At 31.9% G+C, this 26,116-nt stretch overlaps 1 protein-coding gene across 7 annotated transcripts in view; it reads right to left on the bottom strand.

Annotated features, from left to right (window-relative positions):
- Positions 1-26,116, bottom strand: part of LOC127719335 (centrosomal protein of 104 kDa-like) — a 65,543-nt gene that overhangs the window by 38,551 nt on the left and 876 nt on the right. For 6 of the 7 annotated variants that reach the window (XM_052225398.1, XM_052225396.1, XM_052225395.1 and 3 more), the window contains exons 2-15: positions 15,993-16,139; positions 13,463-13,554; positions 12,875-12,956; positions 11,696-11,834; positions 10,047-10,112; positions 9,062-9,126; positions 8,424-8,533; positions 6,237-6,448; positions 5,799-5,956; positions 4,047-4,121; positions 3,427-3,473; positions 2,785-2,870; positions 1,881-2,048; positions 1,304-1,365 (exon numbers count right to left, since the gene is read on the bottom strand). In XM_052225398.1, the coding sequence (XP_052081358.1) occupies positions 1,304-1,365; positions 1,881-2,048; positions 2,785-2,870; positions 3,427-3,473; positions 4,047-4,121; positions 5,799-5,956; positions 6,237-6,448; positions 8,424-8,533; positions 9,062-9,126; positions 10,047-10,112; positions 11,696-11,834; positions 12,875-12,956; positions 13,463-13,554; positions 15,993-16,105 (1,475 nt within the window). In that variant the 5' untranslated portion in view covers positions 16,106-16,139. The remainder of the gene's footprint in view (positions 1-1,303; positions 1,366-1,880; positions 2,049-2,784; positions 2,871-3,426; positions 3,474-4,046; positions 4,122-5,798; positions 5,957-6,236; positions 6,449-8,423; positions 8,534-9,061; positions 9,127-10,046; positions 10,113-11,695; positions 11,835-12,874; positions 12,957-13,462; positions 13,555-15,992; positions 16,140-26,116) is intronic. The other variant, XM_052225401.1, reaches the window with a different exon arrangement.

Raw genomic sequence — 26,116 nt, 5'->3', positions numbered from 1 at the left:
TACTTGTGTTTGGTTGCATGTAAGTATAAAGTTTCAATTTTAACAACCAACTTACTTGTGTTTGGCTGCATGCAAGTATAAAGTTTCAATTTTAACAACCAACTTACTTGTGTTTGGCTGCATGCAAGTATAAAGTTTCAATTTTAACAACCAACTTACTTGTGTTTGGCTGCATACAAGTATAAAGTTTCAATTTTAACAACCAACTTACTTGTGTTTGGTTGCATGTAAGTATAAAGTTTCAATTTTAACAACCAACTTACTTGTGTTTGGTTGCATGCAAGTATAAAGTTTCAATTTTAACAACCAACTTACTTGTGTTTGGCTGCATACAAGTATAAAGTTTCAATTTTAACAACCAACTTACTTGTGTTTGGTTGCATGTAAGTATAAAGTTTCAATTTTAACAACCAACTTACTTGTGTTTGGTTGCATGTAAGTATAAAGTTTCAATTTTAACAACCAACTTACTTGTGTTTGGTTGCATGTAAGTATAAAGTTTCAATTTTAACAACCAACTTACTTGTGTTTGGCTGCATACAAGTATAAAGTTTCAATTTTAACAACCAACTTACTTGTGTTTGGCTGCATACAAGTATACAGTTTCAATTTTAACAACCACCTTACTTGTGTTTGGCTGCATACAAGTATACCGTTTCAATTTTAACAACCAACTTACTTGTGTTTGGCTGCATACAAGTATACAGTTTCAATTTTAACAACCAACTTACTTGTGTTTGGTTGCATGTAAGTATAAAGTTTCAATTTTAACAACCAACTTACTTGTGTTTGGTTGCATGTAAGTATACAGTTTCAATTTTAACAACCAACTTACTTGTGTTTGGCTGCATACAAGTATAAAGTTTCAATTTTAACAACCAACTTACTTGTGTTTGGCTGCATGCAAGTATACAGTTTCAATTTTAACAACCAACTTACTTGTGTTTGGCTGCATACAAGTATACAGTTTCAATTTTAACAACCAACTTACTTGTGTTTGGCTGCATACAAGTATACAGTTTCAATTTTAACAACCAACTTACTTGTGTTTGGCTGCATACAAGTATAAAGTTTCAATTTTAACAACCAACTTACTTGTGTTTGGCTGCATGCAAGTATACAGTTTCAATTTTAACAACCAACTTACTTGTGTTTGGCTGCATACAAGTATACAGTTTCAATTTTAACAACCAACTTACTTGTGTTTGGCTGCATACAAGTATACAGTTTCAATTTTAACAACCAACTTACTTGTGTTTGGTTGCATGTAAGTATACAGTTTCAATTTTAACAACCAACTTACTTGTGTTTAGGTACATATTCTGTTAGTATCATCTTCAACAAGTGTAGACCTGCCTTGAACACCTGAAATAACAGAAAATGTCAGCTTTAATTATCCTACAAACAAAGAAATCAAACAAGAAAAAATATAATATCAATTTAATTATTATGGAAACATTTCCTCTTGTCAAGATAAATGATAAAGAAAATTCTACATGTATGAAAGCTCCTTGGAGGCAAAGGGACTGGTTCCCCCTTCTAACCACTTATACATTGTGAATAAAATGAAAGTGATTGAATAAACACTTGTGATGGAAAAACACACATTCTGTTCAAATAATGCAAGGTAGTATGACATGTAAATTCACAACAGAAATTATTCATGTAAATACATATCAATATTATTAATTCATTGTATTTATAGAGATTTATCCATATATAAAGTTCATTTCCTTACATTGTGCAATAATAAGTTTCTGTTGTCCTTAAAAAGAAAAACATCCAGTTGGTGCCTCATTGATGTGTAATCTACATCTATTGTTCATATGAAAAAGGACTATATGAAGTTATATAAATTGTAATATAAATCAATAACATACTGCATAAACTTTATCATCTATTGCTTTTTTGACAAGGAATATAGATGCTCTCAACATGGACTTAGCTTCATCTTTTGGTGCCGTGGCCGGGAGATCCTGCATCTGTTTATAAACAGCTAGCAAGGCATCTTCTCTATATGACCAAGTTTTACTGTAAGCTTTGGACACCTGTAAATAAAAATTATATAATTTTAAAAATAAAATTTTCCTTAATCCACTTCTAATGTTTTAATGCTGAAAAATATTTCAATAGGCAATTTTACACTTAATTATTTGTAAATATTAACATTTACTTCCCCTTACATACAGAGTCTTCTCTAGTTTTTTCTTAGAGATTTTCCGAAAAGTAGTCATTGCATTAATATATTGTAAATAGCTACCTTCAAGCTGTTCATTTTTATGTGGGTTCATGACATGTATTTTACATTAATATAAAACTTGCTATTTTCCTTAATTAATTCACAAAGTACTGTTTCACTGGTGCCAACAAAATATTGGTAGATATATCTCTATACATTGAGCTGAGTGACAGGTAAGACTTGTTGAATAAACCGTATCACTGTTTGTTCCTATGTGCTCATCATCAGAAAATTACTTTGGATTTATGTATTTTTGTGGGTACCAAATTTAGTTGATTGAAAAATAGGTACTTTCGTGGATACTTTTATAAAATTTCATAGTTTTTACAAATTCTACATAAAAGCCTTTAGAAAAATTTGTATTGAATAGTTAAAGTTTATGACACATGTTCCTATGAAGTCCATGAAAATAAATATGCCACAAAAATTAATGCATTGACTGTAGATAAAACATGGAAAATAAGGGAGATAATCACACAATGAATAGAGGCTACTATTTACAATTCACCCAAGTTTTGAGGTAAGGGAGATAATCACATACATACCAGCTGTTCACCAAACACATCAATGGCTGCTGATGCTTCCCTCAAATCCTTCTCTGTCAATGGTTCAGGTTCACCAGTTATTCCCCCTTAAAATATACAGAAAATTCTACATGAATGAAAGTTTCTTGGAGGTTACAGGAACAGATACTTCCAAGTCAATAGTTCTGGTTCAACAGTTATACCTACTGAAATGATAAAGAAAATTCTACATGTATGAAAGCTCCTTGGAGGCAAAGGGACTGATTCCCCCTTCTGTGCTACAAGACATATCAAAAATTATACCAAGCAGAAAATTCAACAATAAAATTTCAAGTCTTTGACCTCACTGATTCAGATATCAATAAAGGTCTTGCAAGACCATCTCTGGGATTTTAAAGTCTTGTATTCTAATTATCCTAGTCAATTATGATTCTTTTTCTGCGACACTAAACATTTAAATTCTATATAAAAATAGAGAAGAAAGGGGGTAAAAGACGTCTTGTCATCGAGCTAAAGGAATATATACATCAATAGCAACCAACTGAATTGCTATGGACAGCTGTTGTTAGATTCTTTAAATCTTGGATTCGACAAGCTGAGGACAGTCATATCTATAGGGGGAAAACTCAAAGTAACAATATTTTGTTTGTCCTAAATACTGACCTGCAGTTTCTGCTGGTTCTGGCTCTTCATCAGGAACAGCAGGTGGTCTGTAAAAAAAAAGGAGAAAATCATAATACATTCTAAGAAAGAGGTAATATTTTTTTATACTTTCACACTAAGATTGAAAATTTGATTTGTTGACTGATAGTTGATTGCAAGAACTCTATGTCATGCCTATGAATAAAAAATGTGATATATACATCAGTCTGACAGCAAAATAAGAACAACACAAAAATTTATTTTTATGTTAACACAATAACTGTCTATAACATCTGTTAAGCTCTAACATAAATTCACAGAATCAGGAAAAGATTTAACAAACTTCCAAAAGACATATTATAAATTTTACTCATTCAAGAAAGGTCAAAGTACTAAATCTGCTTCTTTAAAAATTGTGCATAATGTTTATTTCATGATCTCGTTCTGTTCAGATCTGCTTAATAAGTCCTATTAAGACAAGAACACCCCAAAACAAGGTATAACTGAGATATTTCCATTGAATTACTTACAAACTAACTACTTGTATCTTTTTTATATATTTATTTATAGGATAAGCAAAAACATCACATCTTTCCTGGCACACATAGAGTTATCAGAATAAGCTCATATAGTTTACTTACTTGACAGGTAGAGGGCGCTCATCATAAGATGTCCTTTGTGGTGGTGTAGATGGTAATTCTCTAGGTGTTTCCTTACTACAGAATAAAATCTATCTACTGTGACAGTTAGAAAGCAAAAGAGTCGTAAGTACTAGGCAGGGACTGGATTTTACATTCAAAGTGCTTTTGTATTGTAACTATAATTAATATCTGTGAAGGACTTCTAAGGCAAGGTCTGACACTTACACTAAATCCTTATGTACAGTAACTATCAATTTTTAGAAATTCATATACATTAATTATTTTTTAAAAGTGAAAAATAATTTCTGAAAATTACATTTAAAGTTTCATTAACATCCAGTTTCAAGATATTATTTGTAAAAAAAAATGCCCAAAAAAAATAAGTCATTTGTATCGTTTTTACTTTTTTGCTGATTAATTCCTATTGAAAATTATTGTAAGTTAATCAATATAAATTTTTTTTTACAGAAAATGGAAAAAATAATAACAGACCAAGAAATTCAAGCTCTCCGTATCTCTTAAACTAGCAAGCGAGAAGTGTCAAACCCTGGTAATATGTTTGTCTGACTATAAAACCCTGGTGATAGATAGGCAGTACTCTTGTCTGATAACAGTAACTATAAGGATATCATGTAATAATAAGATAAATGTCTAAGATTTTTTTCTCTGTAACTATTAAAGATGGAAAAATATTCAGTTAAAATTTTGCTTTAATTGTTTTTCACATCCACCAGAAATTCTTTTGATATCATTAAAGCACTGTAATACAATTCTGGTCACTACATAAGATAATATTTTGTGTGGTCATATATAAAATATAAATCATTATCATAGTATATTTATATTTATAGGTGTGAGTATAAATAGTGCATTGTGTATTTTCATGGTCTTTCTTACTTCATGTGCAGTTTTTAAAAGCATTTTTGATTGTAAAAAAATATGTATAAACCCAGGTATCAAAATAAAAAGTAATCTGAGTAGACTGGTGATATTACTTGAAATGATGGAAAGTTTTTTTCACGGAAAAATGTTAAGAAATTTATTACAGCTTTTCCCCGATTATATGCAACAAACAAATTAAAGAAAATTATCAATTAGAATTTCATGTTCCTTTGGTTAGGACACGTTCATAAATTTAGGGAATTGCATGACAAGGAATTATTTTATTTTAATAAGTGCTTGTCCAAGAGAGGACTGAGACTGTGAATTAAGCCCATTCTTTAACAAGTTTTATAATGAAAGTGACCAGTTTATATGTTACAATTGATTTTATTTTAGATCTATACTGAAGTAGTGCATTTTTGTAGTACCATATTGTATAAATCTTGCTTTTATTGGTAGTGGTTGGTTGGTATGTTGTACTACCTAATAGTTTTGCTAATTTCTCTTAAGGCTGTTCCAATTAACCATAAATGGTACCAAGAGAAAGATCTTTGATAATAGAGTAACCACTCAAAGAAGAAATTTCAGAGACCTGCAAACATTTCAATTGCAGTGTTTCACACCATAGCATAGTGTTAAATTCAAAGTTGCCTTCCGAGGTCACATGTATGATCTTATGGAACAGTCCTTTTCCTCTTTTTTTCTGTTTAATCATTAAAAAATCACTGACTATAATATGCAGTATTCACAAAGGGTGAAGGAATTCTGGTCTATTCTAAAAAATGTTAGTATCTCTTTTTTCTGCATATAAAACTAATAAAACTTGTAAAAAGATATAAAAAAAATGTTTGCTATTCTAGTGTATAATACCTTTTCAAAGCAGGCAGAGGTCGTTCATCATATGGTGTCCTAGGAGGAGGTGTTCTTGGAGGTGACCTTTGAATAGGTGACCTTGGGGTCAACTCCAGTAATCTGGGAGGTGTGGCTTGTCGTATTGGCTCTAAATCTATAACTTGGGGATGGCGAGACTGTAAAAATTCATAGAAATTAAGATTTTAAATAATTTGTTATTTTAGGATATCTGTTAGATTAAGTAAAATTACAGAGTTAAATTCATACAATTTTAGACTAATTTTCTGTCTCTGCAAGTTTTAAATGTGCTGCAGTTCCATATGATGTATTACTAGCTGCAGAAGAATAAGCATTGGTGTACGGAGCATTAACTATGTGATCTTCAAATAAAATAGTTTAATAATTTCAGTTGTTATAATCTAATAAACTGTTGACACAGAGATATGTCTTTCCTACCCCAGTAGTTTCCAGTAAATCAGCCAAGTTTAAGTCCCTATACACTTGTAATCTATATTCATCCATTTGTACTTTCTTCAGCTTTGCTTTGTCGTAATCTTCATTCTCCACAGCCTGACGTTTCTCTACTTCATACTTTCCCAACTTCTCTCCAACCTTCTGTAATTCTGTTATTGCCGACTTTAATCTCTTTGCATAATCAAATCTTTCTTCTATAATGAAATTTTCATATGTTTTTTAGAATTCATATATGTTGTTATGCTCACAATAGAATTAAAACATGATTCACATTGTTAATATTTGATTTCTTAAAGGGAATCAATACAGTTTCACATTGTATTGTAAATTTTTGTTATTTTGAGATAAGTTATGAAAGTTTTCAAGAAAAATTTGTAAGGGTTCCGAGGAACCCAGTGTCTCGCCTACTTTTGCTGTTAATTGCAGGCTCAACAAAAATGAGGAAAAAAATTAATAAAAATATTCCTCTCTATACTATCTTTTGATTGTAAGTAGCTTCTGTCCAAGTTTGGTAAAAATCCAGGATAGTTTATGAATCTAATAAATGTTTTAAAAACTTAAACTGCAGACTGTATGTAATGTAAACTGGAAGAAAAACTAAGTCCATTTATAAGTAAAATACGGAAAAAATGGAACAAAATTTTAACAAAATTTCCTTCTAGATACTAGCTTTTAATCATAAACAAGCTTCTGTCCAAGTTTGGTACAAATCCAGGTTAGTTTAAGAAAGTTATTAAAATTTGAAAAACTTTAACCACAGAGTGAATGTAATATTAACTGGCAGAAAAACTAAGTCCATTTATAAGTAAAATACGGAAAAAATGGATTTTTTTTTTACAAAATTTACTTCTGGATACTATCTTATGATCATAAACAAGCTTCTTTCCAAGTTTGGTAGAAATCCAGGATAGTCTAAGAAAGTTATTAAAATTTCAAAAACTTTAACCACAGAGTGAATGTAATGTTTCCTGGCAGAAAAACTAAGTCCATTTATAAGTAAAATACAGAAAAAATGGAATTTTTTTTTTACAAAATTTACTTTTGAATATTGTCTAATGATCATAAACAAGCTTCTGTCCAAGTTTGGTAGAAATACAGGATAGTTTAAGAAAGTTATTAAAATTTCAAAAACTTTAACCACATATTTGTGGATGCCGCCATCGACAACGCCAACATCACTATGTCTCGCTTTTTCGACAAAAGTCGAAGGATCGACAAAAATGAGGTTCAAAATTGGGAATTTTTGTAACTTTGGTGAATTTTTTAGTGACAAATTAGCCAAATTGGTTTTATTCAAAAGCTATGATAAATGTACCAAAAAAGTAAACTACATGTCAGGAGTTTTGTCTCATTTCAAAACTGAAGTGAATTTTATGTTTTACATGCCAAATTAAAATAAGTTAAATTTACAGACTTTTTCTGAGCAAATTTACAAGTTTATTGCAGTGCCATTTTCTAGCATTTTTATTTGAGTCAGGTTGGGTTGTGAATTTTGAAAAAAATACATAAAAAGGATGAATTACAATGCTTATTTTAGAGAAAACTTTAAAAATTGTTCCTAAGAGTATATTTCCCAAATTTGCCTCATATTTTGCAGTAAAATCAATTTATGAAGATCAAAAAAGTTTAAAGCAACTCCTGCTAAATTCCAAATGTAGTGCAAAATAACCAACAAATATTTTTAAACAAACGTGCCCTTTAAGTATGTTGGGTTCGAGGGAATTTTTATAGTCCCTTCCTGCCTCCTTTAAGTATGTTTGGTTTTGGGGGTTCTTTATAGTCCCTTCTAACTCTCCCATATCCATTTTATTAATGAAATAAACCCAAACTTAAGATCCTTTGAAATCAAAATGCTCTGCGATCAATTTCACAAAATATCCTACGAGAAAACAAAAAAGCTTGCAAGTCTTAACATTCAGTTTAACTCACAAACAATTTAGTTGTAAGATTTTTTTCTGAAAAGAATTATAGATTTTCTACTATGGCAGTTTGCTTAATTTGAAGGCAATTGGCATTTTTTTTTAAATTCTTTATATAGTGATTTTACAGCTCATCCCCAAGCAAAAAAGACATAAATTTGTTGGTTTTTTTTGGGTTTTTTTGACAGGCCTCAGAATCGCTTTACCCTACTTGTCATAGAATGTGATATACAGAATTATGAAAGCTTACGTAGAACAGCTTCTTGTTTTTTCTTCTCCAGTTTTCTGATGATTCCAGCTATCTCAGGATCTTGGTACATGTCAAATGCTAAGTCGTCTAAAGGAGATATATAGTCTGGTCTGAAATAAAGTGAGATAAAGTCAGTTAACAACGCCTAGACAACCTCTCAGGATCTTGGTACAAGATTTTGGTACATGTCGAATGCTAAGTCGTCAAATGAAGATATAAAGTCTGATCTGTAATAAAGTGAGATAAAGTCAGTTAACAACGGCTAGACAACCTCTCAGGATCTTGGAACATGTCAAATGCTAAGTTGTCTTAACGGAGATATATAGTCTGGTCTGTAATAAAGTAAGATAAAGTCAATTAACAATATCTACATCATTTAATCTCTGGTTGATTGTTTTCCCATTTGCAATTATATCACATTAGATCACCTTATTCTATATTTTTTGTATAATTAGCTAAATAAACTCTGAAATTAAACTGTGACTTCAGAAAATATCATACAACAATACATAAGATTATATTTTATCATGTTGAGTCATAATCATTAAAATTAATGATATATTTATCCTGTTAAACTTATTCACAATAAATAAAACATAGAATTAACAGCAGTGTCCAACCAATAATATATAACTTACTTATTGTATGTATCTAATCCTAAGTCATCAAGTTGTCCTTTTCTATCTGGGTCAAGGTAATATTCCTGCAATAAAATATGAGATATAAAGATGTCCTTTTTTATGTGGGTCAAAATAATATTTCAGCAATGATATATAAAACTAACAATTTTTATTTAAATGTTGATTTAATTCTGCAATCAGGAAAAGATTAATATTATCAAAAACATATATCAAGAAATGTATTTATCCAATGAGAAATCAGATTTCTTTATATAAGTTAAACTGATAATCCTGTAGCTTATGTGGTTGGAACACTGATATGAAGAAATGACCTTAGTCAAAATCTTTTAAAACTACAGTTTGACATTTTTTCACTAAATATGTTTACGATTCTATCTTGAAATTGTTTTTTAAAATTGTTTAAAAATTGATAAATGGGGAAAAGTTAACAAGATTAATGAACCATTGACACAGAGATATGTCTCGCCTGTCTGCAGAAAATTCGAAAAAAGACAATATGATGGACAGCAACATTGCAACAAATCAAAGTTGCTGGACCATGACCTAGGGGGCAGGGCCTTGAAATAGTCATCAAACTTATTCATACTGTTAGTAATGCAACTTTATACAAAACATCATTGATCTATCACCAGTAGTTCCTATCAAAATGACTTAAGCAGAAAACTGAACATTGAAAATTGATAATTAATTCAAAGTCACTGGACCTTCACCTAGGGGGTAGGGCCTTGAAATAGCCATCAAACTGATATGTTCTAATAGTAATGTGACTTAATACAAAATATCATTGATCTATCACAAGAAGTTCCTATCAAACTAACTCAAGCAGAAAACTTAACAATTGTTGATGCATCCTCCTCTGCCGTTACCTCAGCTGCCAGAAAAGCAATACCTAGGTCTCGTGTTCATCAACTTCTGTCGCTGGCAAGACAAAAACTAATCATACGAATGAGAATCTAAGTTCTGAATTCTATTCTATACTCACAGGGTCCATAAAATCTGACGGTCCTTTCAGTGTTTCTCCTATCACATTTATTGCTATAATTCCAACCTGAAAAGTAGAAGTACATTTCATATTGAAGGCCTAAAACTCAATATCAATCTTATTTGTAAATATCAATCTTAATTGTAAACATCAATCTTATTTGTAAATATCAATCTTAATTGTCAACATCAATCTTAATTGTTAATATCGATCTTAATTGTCAACATCAATCTTAATTGTTAATATCAATCTTAATTGTAAATATCAATCTTAATTGTAAACATCAATCTTAATTGTTAATATTGATCTTAATTGTAAATAGCAATCGTAATTGTAAATAAGGTCCATAATAAAATATACCTCTGTTTTTTTAACCAATTAGTAATGTACAATAACATTCACCTTAAACCATTCATTCTAATTTTCATTTTCAACGGTTCATCAACTATTCACTATGATAACAAATAAAACAAACTTTTAATATTATATACATTTTTGTTCAAGCATCCGTCAATGCGAGTGCTTGTGTTTTTCTTTTGTCTTGTAAGGTGTCTGTGTCATTCTGACTTTACTCTTGAAAACAAAAAAGGACAGTAGACATGTATTGTTTGCATTATGGTTCAAGGTTCACAATGAGGTCAAATGAATACTGGAGATAACATTGTCTAATCTCAAATACAAAAAATATTCTTTATGCACTAATAAATATTGTATTAGTTGAAGAGTTTTCCATTCTAAATAAAGTTCTGTATCTTATAATATCATAAGTTGCCCTGAGTTTTAAGTATAATTAGCGCCATACAAAATTGCAAATTTATTATAAATTGTTATTATGATTGTTGATTTCCATACCTTATAAAGTATATATGTGGATATCATTTTTATTCCACATTTGGAGCAGGATCTACCCAGTTTTCCAAAGCACCAGAAAATGACCCCCAGATTTTTTGGGGTGGAGGTCGTGTTGCTTTAGTTTTCTATGTAATGTGTTGTAGACTGCTATCTTGTTTTTGTATTTTGTCATGATTTTTGTTGAGCCTGCAACTTTTGTCGCAAAAGCGAGACATAGCGATCCTACATTCCGTCCGCGGCGGCGTCCACAAATATTCACTCTGTGGTTCAAGTTTTTGAAATTTTAATAACTTTCTTAAACTATCCTGGATTTCTACCAAACTTGGACAGAAGCTTGTTTATGATAAAAAGCTAGTATCTAGAAGCAAATTTTGTAAAAATAAAATCCTATTTATCCGTATTTTACTTATAAATGGACTTGGTTTTTTTTCCAGTTAACATTACATTCACTCTGTGGTTAAAGTTTTTAAAACATTTATTAGATTCATAAACCATCCTGGATTTTTACCAAACTTGAATAGAAGCTTCTTACAATCAAAAGATAGTATCTAGAGGAATTTTTAAAAATTTTTCCCCATTTTTGTTGAGGCTGCGACTAACAGCAAAAGTAGGAGAGACACTGGTTTCAGCGGAACCCTTACAAATTTTTTTTTGTTTTTTGTCAGGTTCTCTTTTCACTTTGATATGAGTTTTCATTGTCCCTTTGGTATATTTCACCTCCATTTTATTGTAAGATAACAAACCTGATTATAGATATTACATTTGTTGATATGTTTTTAATTAGGTTAATAACTTACCTGATTATAAATATTATATTTGTTGATATGGTTTTTATGGATGTTGAGTTTCAAGTACAGGCCTACAGCATCCACATGGACAGACTTGAGTTCTCTGGCCTTAAATCCTGTCTTTTCATTGTCTGATAATGACACATATCTGTGGGAAAGAGAGAAGATGTGAAGATAACAAAGACACCATATTAGTTATATAAAATAAGGAGATGTGATATGATTGCAATGAGGCAACTTTCTACCAAAGTTCAAATGATGTGGAATTGATAAGCAATTATAGGTCACTATACGTACTTCAACAATGAGAAAACCCCATACCCAATAGTCAGCTAAGAAAGGCCCGACATGAAAAATGTGAAACAATTCAAACAGGAACACAAATGTCTAATTCATAACAATACAATTTTACAAAAAACAAATAAGACAGACAAGAAAAACAACAACACTGAATTAAAGGGTCCAGACTTGGGAGGGCACATACAGAATGAGGCAGGGTTAATAAAAAAATAAGAAGATGTGGTATGACTGCTAATGAGACAACTCTCAACCAAAGACCAAAAGACATAGAAGTTAACAACCATAGGTCAACATACAGCCTTCAACAATGAGCAAAACCCATATCACATAGTCAGCTATAAAAGGCCCGAAAATGGCAAATGTGAAACAATTCAAACAAGAAAACTAACCGCCTGATTTTTGTACAAAACAATGAACGAAAAACAAATATGATATACAGCAACAAACGACAACCACTGAATTACAGATTTTAATTTACTCATAACAAAATCAATATTTATACCAATAAAAACAATATTCAAAGATCTAATTACAGTGTTGAATTGGTAACCTTTTAGAATAAGTGTATGAACATGTTTGTGAGCATAAACTAGTAAACATACTAAGTTAGGAGCCATTTTCGTTCTATAAATCCTTGGTAACAGGCTGTGTTCTGATAGTTGTCCCTCTTGCCACAGAGTCAAAAGAATACAGTCAAAAGTAAATTTTCAATTTCAAATTAAATGCATCTCAGTCTAGGAATCATTCCTCCCTATTATATCCAACCCTCAGATAATGCCTCTAGCTCAAATGGGAAATGAGATGCATAAATCTCAACATGATATAGGTGATTACACAGCAGTAATGTTGTCTGTATGCATTAAGAAGGGGAAGTAATTCCGTACTTACCCAAGTCTTGTATATCTGGCATTTTCCAGATTAGGTGACATATCCTCTGGGACATCACCCACAAAAAATTCTATCTTGGTTGCTGAAAAGATATTCAATTAATATATATATCACTTAAAAATCTATGTGCTCCTCCGAACTCTAAGAGTTGACTTGGTTGGGTTTTTGCCCACATGGATAGGTGGAAAAAGCAAAAATCCACAGAGATTTAAAAGTATTTTATAGTACAATACAGTTAAAGATCGCTTTTTTGAGTACAATGTTAAAATATTTTTTCAAAATCATCATGCCTACGTCAAATCTATTAGTCCTCCAACATATTTAATCCTACGAAACATAAAATCAAGACAGCAGAAATTATTTTGCTATACACATGAATATACATGAGTTTTCATATATTGCCTATTTTTGGTTAGAGAGAAAATATCAACCCTGGTCCCAGGAATGATGATTAATGGATTGTTGGATGCTTAACATCCAGTGGCAAATATTTCATGCATGTTCAGGACGATCCCAGGTATGAGTAGAAGGCTATAACTATAAACATGTTTTCATTTGATGAAGATATACAATGATTTGAAGACTCACCTATGAGATACTGGTGAGAGAGAATTTGTATTTTCCGTAAACGACATCGTTGGTCCAACTGTAACACAATGTCTTGTGGGTACAAACAATATCTGAAACAATTAAGATAATTAAAACTTCTTATTACATTGATTGCAATGAATTACCGTGATTTCCCAGTGAAATGAAAACCAATAATTTCACATGTGAAATGAATTTGATAATTTCAAACCTCTTACGTCATACAATAATAGGTGTTGTCATGTCGTTGTCGATGATATTGCATTAATACGCGCATTTGTGAATTAATGTGTTGTTGAATATTTTTCGATATTTGAATTCTTCGATTAGTTATTCTATAAAGATAGGCCTATTGAAAAAAGTTGAACTGGGAGCTACTGCTCACTTATGATAAGCCCCCTGTAAGTATTCAGTTAACAGGAGGATAGAAAGTGGAAAACCATAACAAGTTCAAGCATGCTCACACAAAGCTTGATCATGTTGATACCAATATGAAAGTAGCAGTGATCCATAGTTCTTAGAAAATGGGACATAAATTTCACACATGAATGTTATGTTAAGAATATATTTATAATTATTTGGTAAACAGGAAGTTGATGAGTGATGAACATGAAAATGCATCAGAAGGTATAATGTGCTCACATGAATCTTGATACAAAATGTCAGGAAGCTGTGATCTGTAGTTACTGAGAAAAGTGAGACGAAAATTTCAATGGACTGACAGAGGTAAACCAGTTTACCTCCCTCCTTTTGGAGTGGGGTATTATTATTGTAAAAAGGGGCGGGGAGGTCAAATTTTGTTTTAACATAAATCATCATTATGATCATTCAACATATTTATGAAAACAGACAAAAACTTCATGAAGAGGCAAATCAAATAGCATTAAAACTAGATAGACTTAATTAGTGTCTTCCCGATTGTCCCACTTTTTAAAATTACAGGTAAAAAAGTAATGAAATTTTGTGGGACAATCGGGAATATGTTTGTGGGACAATTGGGAAGCTTAAATGTGGGACAATCGGGAATTGTTTTGATAGTGATTAATTTGTTTGTATAGGGTGTAGAAGGAATAGTTACAGGTAAACAATCAGTGTACAATTGAAGTATCATCAATCATAGAATATAATATTAAGTAAAAAAACATCACATATCAATTTTTCATCCTGTCTTGTGCAAAGTCATTTATTTTCAGTTAATACTAGGCCAAGTTATTCATTTTCAAAATCCTCCTCCCCTCCCCCTTTCGAAATCAAATGGTCGTCCCCTTATTGAAAGCTAATGTAAGGACGTCATCAATAGTCTTAGAAAAGTATGATCATAAACATCGTTACCGTAAAAACTAGGATTCTACTATTACAGCATGTTTTACTAACTTACTGTATTTTGTAGAAAGTCTTTGAAAAAAGGATTATACATTCTGTATATGCCTGTCCCAAGTCAGTATCGTGCCGGTATTTGAGTGGTTGTCGTTGGTTCATGTTTGTCATAATTTTTTTGGTAAATTGTTTAGTTATTTTGGCTGTTAGTTTTCTCAAATGAATTATATAAAATTTTCCATATCGGGGCATTTTATAGCCGACCATACTGTATGGGCTTTCTCATTGTTGAAGCCATACGGTTGCCTATAAATGCTTACTTCCACATCTCCTTATTTTTATATTATACAACTAGTACTACATAAAATTAACATTATCAATGTTCCATGTAAATGAGGTAAGGTCAGATTAACTCTGTCACAAAGACATGTACACCCTGCTACCATTCCATACACCAAAAGTATTTGACCCACTACTTATAGCATCTGAGATATGGCCTTGGCCATTGAAACTTAACCTTGTTCATAGATCCACAATGGATCTATATACAAAATATGAGCCATCCGATTCCTCTACCTCCTGAAATATAAAGCTTTACAAATAGTTAACGGTGTTGCCGTCACCACCATCAGATTGTATTCTGTATGATAAAGAATCTTGTGTAAATGGCATCTGACTTCACTGGTAAAAGTGCAAAGACTAGTGGAAACATCTCTCCATCAACTAGTGCGTGTATAGTGAACAGCGTAATTAAGTTTTAAGTTACACTTTTCTTTAAATTGCATGGATTATATCTTAATTCATTTTAAAAACTTTCGAAAAAAAATTTAAATTAAAATCACAGTATTGATATTTGTTTTATATAAATAAACGTAAGCTTATAAATATAACTCATAAATGTTATATTATTTACTCAAAAGTGCATTAATCTGATGATATACCAAAAAAAATCATATCTTATGCTTTTATAAAATTTATATTAAATAAAAGTTTGAACATGCAATAATTAATTCTTGTTTATCTAGCAAAACAAACAATATATACCTTGTTTATTTAAGAACATTTTACTTCATAAAATAATGTGGGACAATCAGAACTTTTCATGTGGGACAATCAGAACTTTTCATGTGGGACAATCAGAACTCTAAAATTTTAAAAAGTGGGACAATCGGGAATAAACCACTTAATTAAAACATTTGTAAATGTCAATTACCTTGATGCCTGCCATCCCTTGGTTAAAGGACTATGGTAATTAAGTTCTGAGGCTCTGTAACTTTCGTCCTGCCCTGAGGCATGAATCACTCTAAATGGTAACTTTCTAGGCATATTGTTTCATTCCATTAACAAAAATATATCAAGTCTGAAAATTAAACATAAATATTGACAAATATATCATAATATATATATAATACAGTAATTAATTTGTTTCCAATCTATGATTAGGTTTCATTTCATGTAGTTAAGTATATTTTTGGGCAATTGTCTAAAGTTTAGTCTTTAATTAGATTAGTAATTAGTTTTGTAAATCAAATGAAAAAGATTAGTGAACTACATTGTAGATAATATTTAAAAATAATATGCTGTGTGTGAACTGCTGACTCGACACAATCATAATAAATTACAATTACAAACCTTGTTTACAGAATCATGACCAACATAGTCAAACATTTTACATGTACCACTGTGTCAGTCAAATGTAAGTCGTAATGTTCACAAATACTTTTCTCAAACTCAGGGATGTTGAATTGTAATGTTTGCAATTATATTTATCCTCAAACTCAATTCGTTGAAGCAATAAAATCCTTGAAGTCTTGAATTTGTCTTATAAATGTTTAATGAACATGATGAACTGACTTTAAAGTGATACAATAAAATTTGAATTATTTATCATTCTATGTTAATTTGAGAAGAAATAAAGTCATTCCATGCATGGAAAAAGCTTATTCCAGAAATGACTTAACAGGACATGTCTGAGGATACTTGATTAAAAGTTTCATTTTTGTAGTAACAGGTCATGCAGGTGTAATAGTTATAGCATCATAAGATTAGTTAGAATCAATTAGAAAGTTGAGGATCTGTATGATTTCAATCATTATCAGTTATAATTGGAGTCATTTAAAAAATATATACCTGATACATGAGACAAACTTCTAGGAACTTTTCCTTTGTTTTAAACAAATCCTTACAAAACCTATTTAAAATTCCTATGTGACCTTGTCCATTGATTGTACATTATTGTATATTAATATTTTATGATCTCAGTGAAGTTGTTCATAGAATCAATAAATCACTTTAAATGTTTCAAGCAACTGTCGTTACTGTTCTTATGTATAAACCCTTTACACCTTAAAGCCTTTCAATGGTACAAATTATATATCATCTTTCATTATTTCAATTCACTAATTCATGACCTTTATGAATTCAACCTACATGTATATAAAATCATAAGAAATAGGTTAGAGACCCATAAATCAAATACTCATCAAGATCTAGCAATGTGCAAGTAAATCCTGTCCATTGCTATAAGTACATGTAATGCATCTTATGAAAGGGGCAGGGTAATTTTTTCTCAGGGGGCACTCTTAGCTCTATGGTCTACACATCAAGGGCAGCCTAGGTGTGGAGGACTACATGTTAAGGACATACCCTTTACATAGATATAAAGGCACTGTTATGGATAGGGATTCAATCAAATTATACCATTGTTTCATATTTACTATTAAGTACTGCAAACCATGTTGAGTTGAGGATATAATTTGCTTTCAGATTTTAGTTAGAGGCTCATAAGAGCCTGTGTCGCTTACCTAGGTCTATGTGAATCTTCATCAATGGACTTTCCTCAACATTTAAGACTAGAATATAATTTATGAGTAAAATCGCTTTTTTGCTGATCTTGGATCATTTTTTTCTGTTTGCTATTCCTCTATATCTTCAATAGTTTTTGCCCAAAACACAAAAAAGGGAAAATATTGTTTTTTAAGGGCAAAAACTCCTAGAAAATAACACCTGACAATTACATCTTGGCTGACCTATTTGTAGATCTTGTCTTGCTGATCATTTTTTATTTTTAAGGTTTCTATCAATCTATAAGATTTCAAGATAAGAGGTAAAACGGCAAAACAAAATGATAATAAACTGTTGACACAGATATATATGTCCCGCCTGTCGGCAGGGCCTCAAAATAGTCTTCAAACTGATATGCACTGATAGCACTGATAGCAATGCCACTTTATAGAAAATACTATTGATCATTCACAAGTAGTTCCTAACAAACTGACTTCCCGGTAAGAAGAAAATTTATTATTAAAAATTGGTAAAATTTGTCATTAAAAGGGCCATAACTCCTATAAGCCTTCTGACAGTTTCATGCAATGTCTGTCACTTTATTTGAACTAAGGACAAAAGAGTTGTACATGTGACTGCTTGAAGTAAATTAAAAAAATATATTTTCCAATCAAAGGGGGTGTATGCCCTCTTCACCCAACCTCTGAATACCCCATTGTTACTGTGTTAATACATTAATTGGATAAAACCTGAAGCCTGAGTGAAGAAATCAAAAAAAAAATTACATCATATTACCATATGTTTACCTATAAATAAAGTTGTCAAAGAAGTGAAATATAAGTTATCTAATGATTGCAAGCCAATGTATTTCAATTCATTATAGACATAATTACATAATGAACCACAATCATTTCAATGTCATCTGATGACAATGGAAACAATATCAGCAATTATAAGTGAATAAGCAATTATTTCTAGTTTGATGAATTTGACAAGGTAAAACCATAGATATGACATGTATGATAAAAGATTTTTTTTCAAATAGTGTATACAGTATGTATATATATATATAACAAGTCTGAAAGGGTACAACATCACCAAAAAATAATAATCAAAGCACTGTAAGCGCTGTAGGCAGTTAACCAAAAACAAAGGCAAACGTAATTATGAAAACTGTGGCAGTGTTGCTTCAATTTTTTTTTAAAGATTTGAAAGAACAAACATTAAAAATTCGTATATTGTACATTTATGTTCATTAAATGAATTGATTATTAAGGCAAATCAATTAATATTTCATCAAGGTTTTCAAAAGCAACTCATATATCAATGTAAATGACCCCCATCTTCACCCCCATATGCATGATGTTACTCCATACCAAGTTTGGAATAAAATGACAGGTGATCATAAAACAGTTGGTCAAACATTCTCGGGCTTTACACTGCTTGAAAAATTTATATGTTTTCTTTAAAATGAGCCATAAATGAAAATTATTATAGGCCCATAAATTATTTTATAAATAATTAAAGTAAATTCAATTAACCTAGACTCATTTTTTGCATCAATAAAATTTTATAATAAACAAGAAATAATTGAAACAGGATGCCGTTACGAAGTCTCCCAAACAAAGCCCCCATAATTCGTCATTCCCATGGTCTTCTGACCGTTGGCAAAGTCCAGTTCATATTGGTTTGGTCTAGTAAAGTGATATGCATATGTGACACCTAGGAGATTGACCCTGTATGTCATACAAATCTTTTTGAAATGATGAACAGGAATAAATATGGTTTAGGTGTGGGTATCTCGACCGTTTACAAGTTATCAAACAGGAGGGGTGGGGTGACCCCAGGGACTCCCCCTATATTTCATTTGATTTGTTATATTGTCCCATACATGAATATATATGGTTTAGGGGTGGGGATCTTGACTGTTTACAAGTTCTCAAACAAGAGGGGGTGGGGTGTCCCCATGGACTCCCCCTTTATTTCATTTGATTTGTTTTATTGTCCCATACATGACAAGAAATAATTGTAACAGGATGCTGTTACGAAGTCTCCCAAACAAAGCTCCAATAATTCGTCATTCCCATGGTCGCTTGACATTGGGCAAAGTCCAGTACAAATTGGTTTGTGATATGCATAAGTGACGCCTATGGATTAACCCTGTATGTCATTCAAATCTTCTTGAAATGACGAACAGGAATATATATGGTTTAGGGGTGGTGATCTCGACCGTTTACCAGATAAAACCACATTCTCAAATTGAAAGGGGTGGGGTAAGAATATAAGGGAGGAGGGTGATCCCCAGAGGACTCGCCCTTTATTTCATATTTGTTTTTTTTGTCCCATACAAGAATATATATGGTTTAGGGGTGGGGATCTCGACCGTTTACAAGTTTTTAAACAGGAGGGGGGTAGGGGTGACCCAAGGGGACTCGCCTTTTATTTCATTTGATTTGTTTTATTGTCCATACAAGAATATATATGGTTTAGGGGTGGGGATCTTGACCGTTTACAAGTTTTCAAAAAGAAGGGGGGTGGGGGTTACCCCAGGGGATTTCCCCTTAATTTCATTTGATTTGTTTTATTGTCCCATACAAGAATATATATGGTTTCCCCCCGTGGACTTCCCCTATATTTCATTTGATTTGTTTTATTGTCCCATACAAGAATATATATGGTTTAGGAGTGGGGATCTCAACCGTTTACAAGTTCTCAAACAGGAGGGGGTGGGGGTGACCCCAGGGGCTCGTCTTTTATTTCATTTGATTTGTTTTATTGTCCCATACAAGAATATATATGGTTTCGGGATGGGGATCTTGACCGTTTACAAGTTCTAAAAAAGAAGGGGGGTGGAGCTGACCCCCTGGACTTCCCCTATATTTCATTTGATTTGTTTTATTGTCCCATACAAGAATATATATGGTTTAGGGATGGGGATCTTGACCGTTTACAAGTTCTAAAAAAGAAGGGGGGTGGAGCTGACCCCCTGGACTTCCCCTATATTTCATTTGATTTGTAGTATTGTCCCATACAAGAATATGTATGGTTTAGGGGTGGGGATCTCGACCGTTTACAAGATAATAGCACATTCTCAAATTGAAGGGGGTGGGGTGACCCCAGGCACTCACCCTATATTTCATCTGATTTGTTTTATTGTTCTGTGATCATTTCTGAAGACTGTGTGTGTCTATCACTTACAATTTTCAAGTTAAAGTCATTTGAAAATTAAAAAAAATAAAATCTCATAGGTTTCTATAGTAAACCCCTCCCTTCTTTATGCCCCTTAAAATACCCCTTAATAGACCCCAATGCACAAACGATTGGTTGATGGCTCCCCTAGACATGTTAATCTAACATTTTATGATGTCTTGGAGAACCGCTGCGGACAAGTTCATCTTTAAAGTGGCGGAAAAAGAAAAAGAAAAAGAAGAAGAAGAATAATAAAAATCAGAAGAACTGAGCATTAAGTTTCCAAACTTTGTTTGGGAGACTTAAATTTATATGGTTTAGGGGTGGGGATCTCGACAATTTCCAAGTTCTCAAACAGGAGGGGGTGGGGTGACCCGAGGAACTCCCAATATATTTCATTTGATTTGTAATATTGTCCCATACATGAATATATATGGTTTAGGGGTGGGGATCTTGACTGTTTACAAGTTCTCAAACAGGAGGGGGTGAGTGTCCCCAGGGACTCCCCCTATATTTCATTTGATTAGTTTTATTGTCCCATACATGAATGTATATGGTTTAGGGGTGGGGATCTCAACCATTTCCAAGTTTTCAAACAGGAGGGGTTGGGGTGACCCCAGGGACTCCCCATATATTTCATTTGATTTGTTATATTGTCCCATATATGAATATATATGCTTTGGGGTTGGGGATCTCGACCGTTTACAAATTCTCAAACAAGAGGGGGTGGGGTGACCCCAGGGACTCCCCTATATTTCATTTGATTTGTTTTATTGTCCCATACATGAATATATATGGTTTAGGGGTGGGGATCTCAACCATTTCCAAGTTCTCAAACAGGAGGGGGTGGGACGACAACCGGGACTCCCTCAAATTATTTTCATTTAATTTCTTTTATTGTCCCTTACAAGTATATATATTGTTTAGGGTATGGGGATCGCGACGGTTTACAAGATAAAAGTACATTTTCAAATTGAAGGGGGTTGGGATGACCCCCAGGGACTCACCCTATATTCTGGTTGATTTTTTTTATTATCCTGTTCTCATTACTGAAGACTGCATGTGTCTTTCACTTACTGTTTTAGAGAAATAGTCATTTGAAAATTTTAAATTTTAAAAAATAAAATCCCATAGGGTTCTAAAGTAAACCCATCCCTTCTTCAGGCCCCTCCAAATAGCCCTAAATAGACCCCAATGCACAAGCAAAAGATTAATGGCTCCGCTAGACATGTTTGTCTAATATTTTATGAAACCCTAAGTAAATCTGACAAACGGTCAAAGTTGTCTTCTTAGACGGTTTGAGTGGATTCGGTCCGACTTGTCTCGGGGACGAGTTGTCCACATTACTTAAAACATCCCATCAACGTCGATTTCCGCATCTGTTTCATGGCCTCGTTTCATTCATAAAATAACAACAACCATATTTGGTAAGATAAGTTAAAAATTACCGCCCACTTATATAACTTTATTTCCTCTATCATAGAGATTTGTTGTACATGAACAATATTCCTGCGCATTTTGCCATTTGGGAAATATAAACGACTTGTAATTACCGATTTTCGGCAATGAAATATTTCATACAATTGTTCTTTGACATCGTAGCCAAAAGCACAGGGGATAATAAACTACGTACGGATTTCTATTGAGCACTACTTCCTATGTGCAACTTCAAAAGTTTTGGGTAGTTCGACGATCATTTAAGGTTTTTCTGGTCATATTGTTTGTATTCCAGAAATAAAAGTATTAAAAAAATGTCCAATTAGCTATAAATAACATAATAGCCAGCTAGATAATAACAATGGCACGTATTTCAGCATTTATTGGGTAGAACACAAATCTAGGGTGCTCGCATAAGGCAGCTTAACTGCCTAATAAAATGAACAAATGTTAAATATTTCAGATAACAGATTATCCTTCATCAGTATGATCACGATGTAAAATGAATCATATCAATCTAGTCTGATTATAAAACTATAACAATCTTGAAATTTATACAATAAAACAGTCAAAACTGAACATCATAGAGACGCTTGTACAATTCTAAAATTTTTAAACATGACGTAGGTTATGTAGCTATTTACAACAGAGACTGCAAAGATATGCTCCAAATAAAAAATAGTAATGTGCGATATGAACTGGTACAACTCTAAAATTTCAAAGGTGGCGACATTTAAGATGTTACAACAACGATTGCATGGAAATACATTCCCCATAAACAGCACTGACCGATCCAAGCTAGTATAATACATTGTATTTCAAATTTGACAACTGTAGAGTAATTAAAACAGAGGCTGCATATTTAAACATCCCAAATAGATAGCAGTTTGATGATTAAAAAAATAATAATAAGTTTTGACTAAGGTATATATAAACAAGTCTAACTTGAAAACAATGTTCAAACCTATGATTGCGTTTGATAAAACCGCAATTCTTATACGTGTGCATTCAAAACAAATTTCTTGGTAGAGGGGTCTAAATACAGCACAAACAACATTTTCCAAAAGACCAAAAAAGTGAAAAAGTATATTTCAACAAAACGCATTTGACTAGCAGGTCGAACAACGGATGTTCTTAAACCCTGCTGACTGACATGGCGATTGCCAAATAAAAGGATCACCAGATGTAACAAAATGGATCTTAATTATTAATTCAATACCAAACAGAAAACAATAAACTTGCGGAAAAGATGGTATACTGCAAACATGAGGTGCAAAAATTGGTACACCATATCCAGATTTCGACAATTACTGTCTCTTCAGTGATGTTAGGAATTGAAACGGTATTTGGAAGGCCATATAATTTACCTCAATTTAGGATAGACTCTTGAATTTTGAAGTGTTGAAATAGGATGAACGGATTATATAAACCTGAAGGCAAATATAATACAAGCCCAAACGAAAAAATATAAACAAGTCTAAATTGAAAACAACGTTGAATATATATATAAAGATATTCTTATTTAATTTCCTCTCATACCTGTGGATAAAATGTTGGAAACACAGAGAATCTCAAAGAAATTCAAGGAAGTTGCAATATTTTAATTTACATTGAATGTATACAAAACTGAAGTACTTGTATTTTGACTGCTGTTTTGTATTCTGATTATTTTTTATTAATAAAGCTATGGAATTTTAAACAATTGCACTTATTACCAAATATATAAAGAGATAACCGACATTAACAACAATATTTACATGGGCAATCCCGACCCCAACACAAAGGGAGTACTAGGACACCCGGAAGTCTGTTATTATGGTGGAAGAAGCTGAATTATTATACTCGGAGAGAACCACTGGGTGGCTCGGTAGAAGAGATATCAGCAGATTGATCTCCAGGTCAGAATCAAACATGGGACCACAAAACCACAAACACCTATACATGTACATGTCACCATAGGTATCAGGTCCATTCGCCCTACTAACATGTTCGACCTGGGTTTGTTCGCCTGTAGAGTCCGCTTGCTCTACTTTTATCAAAAGCTATTAAATATTAATTAATATAATGGTATAAAGGTTTTATAAACTTATTCAGATATCTATATATATGGTAAATATTAAAGAAATTAATGGCTTGTTTTGCAGCATTAATTGGCTTCATTTAAGGAATGACTGTAATATTTTTTCTGTCTATGAAGAAATAACATCAAAAATGTGGTGCACACTGAATAACCCCCATAGCAGGTTATTTTAAAGTGCACCACATTTTTGAGATTATCTTGAAAAGACAGAAAAAATATAACAGTCATTCCTTATAATTTAATTCTAAATTCCATTTTTAAGGAGTTAATCATGAAAAAACGTTGATGATGTCATGCATGGTCTCATGACAAAATTATGTCTATGAGCTGATAGAAAATAAACTTTCAGCCAATCAGAAGACATGTTACAGCCAAAATTAAATTATTGTTTAAAGAACAGAAGGATTTGTAATTTAGAATGCTGATAAGGTATAATTATGATGTCCTTGATCTCATTAATTGTCTTTGGTGGATTAATAACGAAATTTAAAAGTTTTTTTTTTTTTTAAATGTTAAATAAACTAGTCAACTTGGAATGAGTGAAAACACTGATGTACAAATTAAAGACAGGAAAGGGATTTTTTTCACAGCTTGGCTTCTTTGATCTCGTTTGTTTGATTTAGTAAATCATGGTGTAGGAATGTAGATGCTGTGTGATTGTGTCTTTTTAATACTTTGTTTTTTTATAGAATATTTCAATTTAGTGATCTTTAAAATAAGAGTGTTAGGACATATAACTGGTGTGTGATGCGAATGAGCAAGTTTGAGTTACTGGTTTAAATTTTTATCAACGAATAATTGTATTTTTAAAAATTGTTATCAAGAACAGGTACGGAATCATTGTAATAACAGAAATAGTTGGATTCATCAGCTGAAGTATTTATTGTTTAATCTGGGTCTGAATGACTTCTGGTATAAGTAAGATAATTTAATTAGTTGTAAATGACACTCTTTAATATTTTATCAACGATTCCACGTTGTTAATAGATCTATCAGCAAAATTGCACTCTCTGTACTTTAAATACAACAGAAGACGAGTTTCATTTCATTTTACAGTGTGATTGGTATAATGCAATAAGGAGACAGTACATCAAGCCATATTATTATAGGCGTCCATCGTAATTTAAGCTTACATGTACAGTTGTTGAGCATAGAAAATGTAAAAGACATATGTAACCTTTGTAAATTTCTTTTCCATGCATTTAAACGTAGAACAGACTTGTTAGTATCTTTTATAAATTTTGACTTGGATGGAGAGTTGTCTCATTGGCACTCATACCACATCTTCTTATATCTATTGTTAGTATCCAATACTTTATATAGGTCATTTACTTCAGAAATTATTATTCTTCTCGGATGTATTCATTTATCAGTTATCATGAGGTATTATATTTGCATATATTATAACATGTCATTGTGCTGATGAGCATTATTTGCTAAAAGTAATAAAAGAATTGAATTGAGTTGGATCCTGTTATAACTGTTAATGATTGTTTCAAAATTGTTAAAATGTATAAATAAAGATAACTTGAACTTCAGTTGTTTAATATTAAATATCTTGTATTCCTATACTCTTCATGGCAAACCAAAGAAAAATATTTTTGGTAGCAGCATTACAACCTAAATTTTAAATTACTAAATATTCAGCCAAATTTTCATGAAAATTTAACATATATGACATGTATGATATATTTAAATAATTTACATTATACAATAAGTCAACAAAATAAAATAAAAATCATGGCAAACGGGTAGTAGGGCTCATGTGAATCAGGGTGAATGGACCCGGATTTGTCACCATATGTATGTATGTATGTACGTAAATTCCTCCGATATGCGAAGCACCC

This window comes from Mytilus californianus, unplaced genomic scaffold, assembly GCF_021869535.1.
Source record: "Mytilus californianus isolate M0D057914Y unplaced genomic scaffold, xbMytCali1.0.p SCAF_11, whole genome shotgun sequence".
Classification (NCBI taxonomy): domain Eukaryota; kingdom Metazoa; phylum Mollusca; class Bivalvia; order Mytilida; family Mytilidae; genus Mytilus; species Mytilus californianus.
Note: the sequence above shows the minus strand (reverse complement) of the source record. Positions and strands in the feature narration are given on the sequence as shown.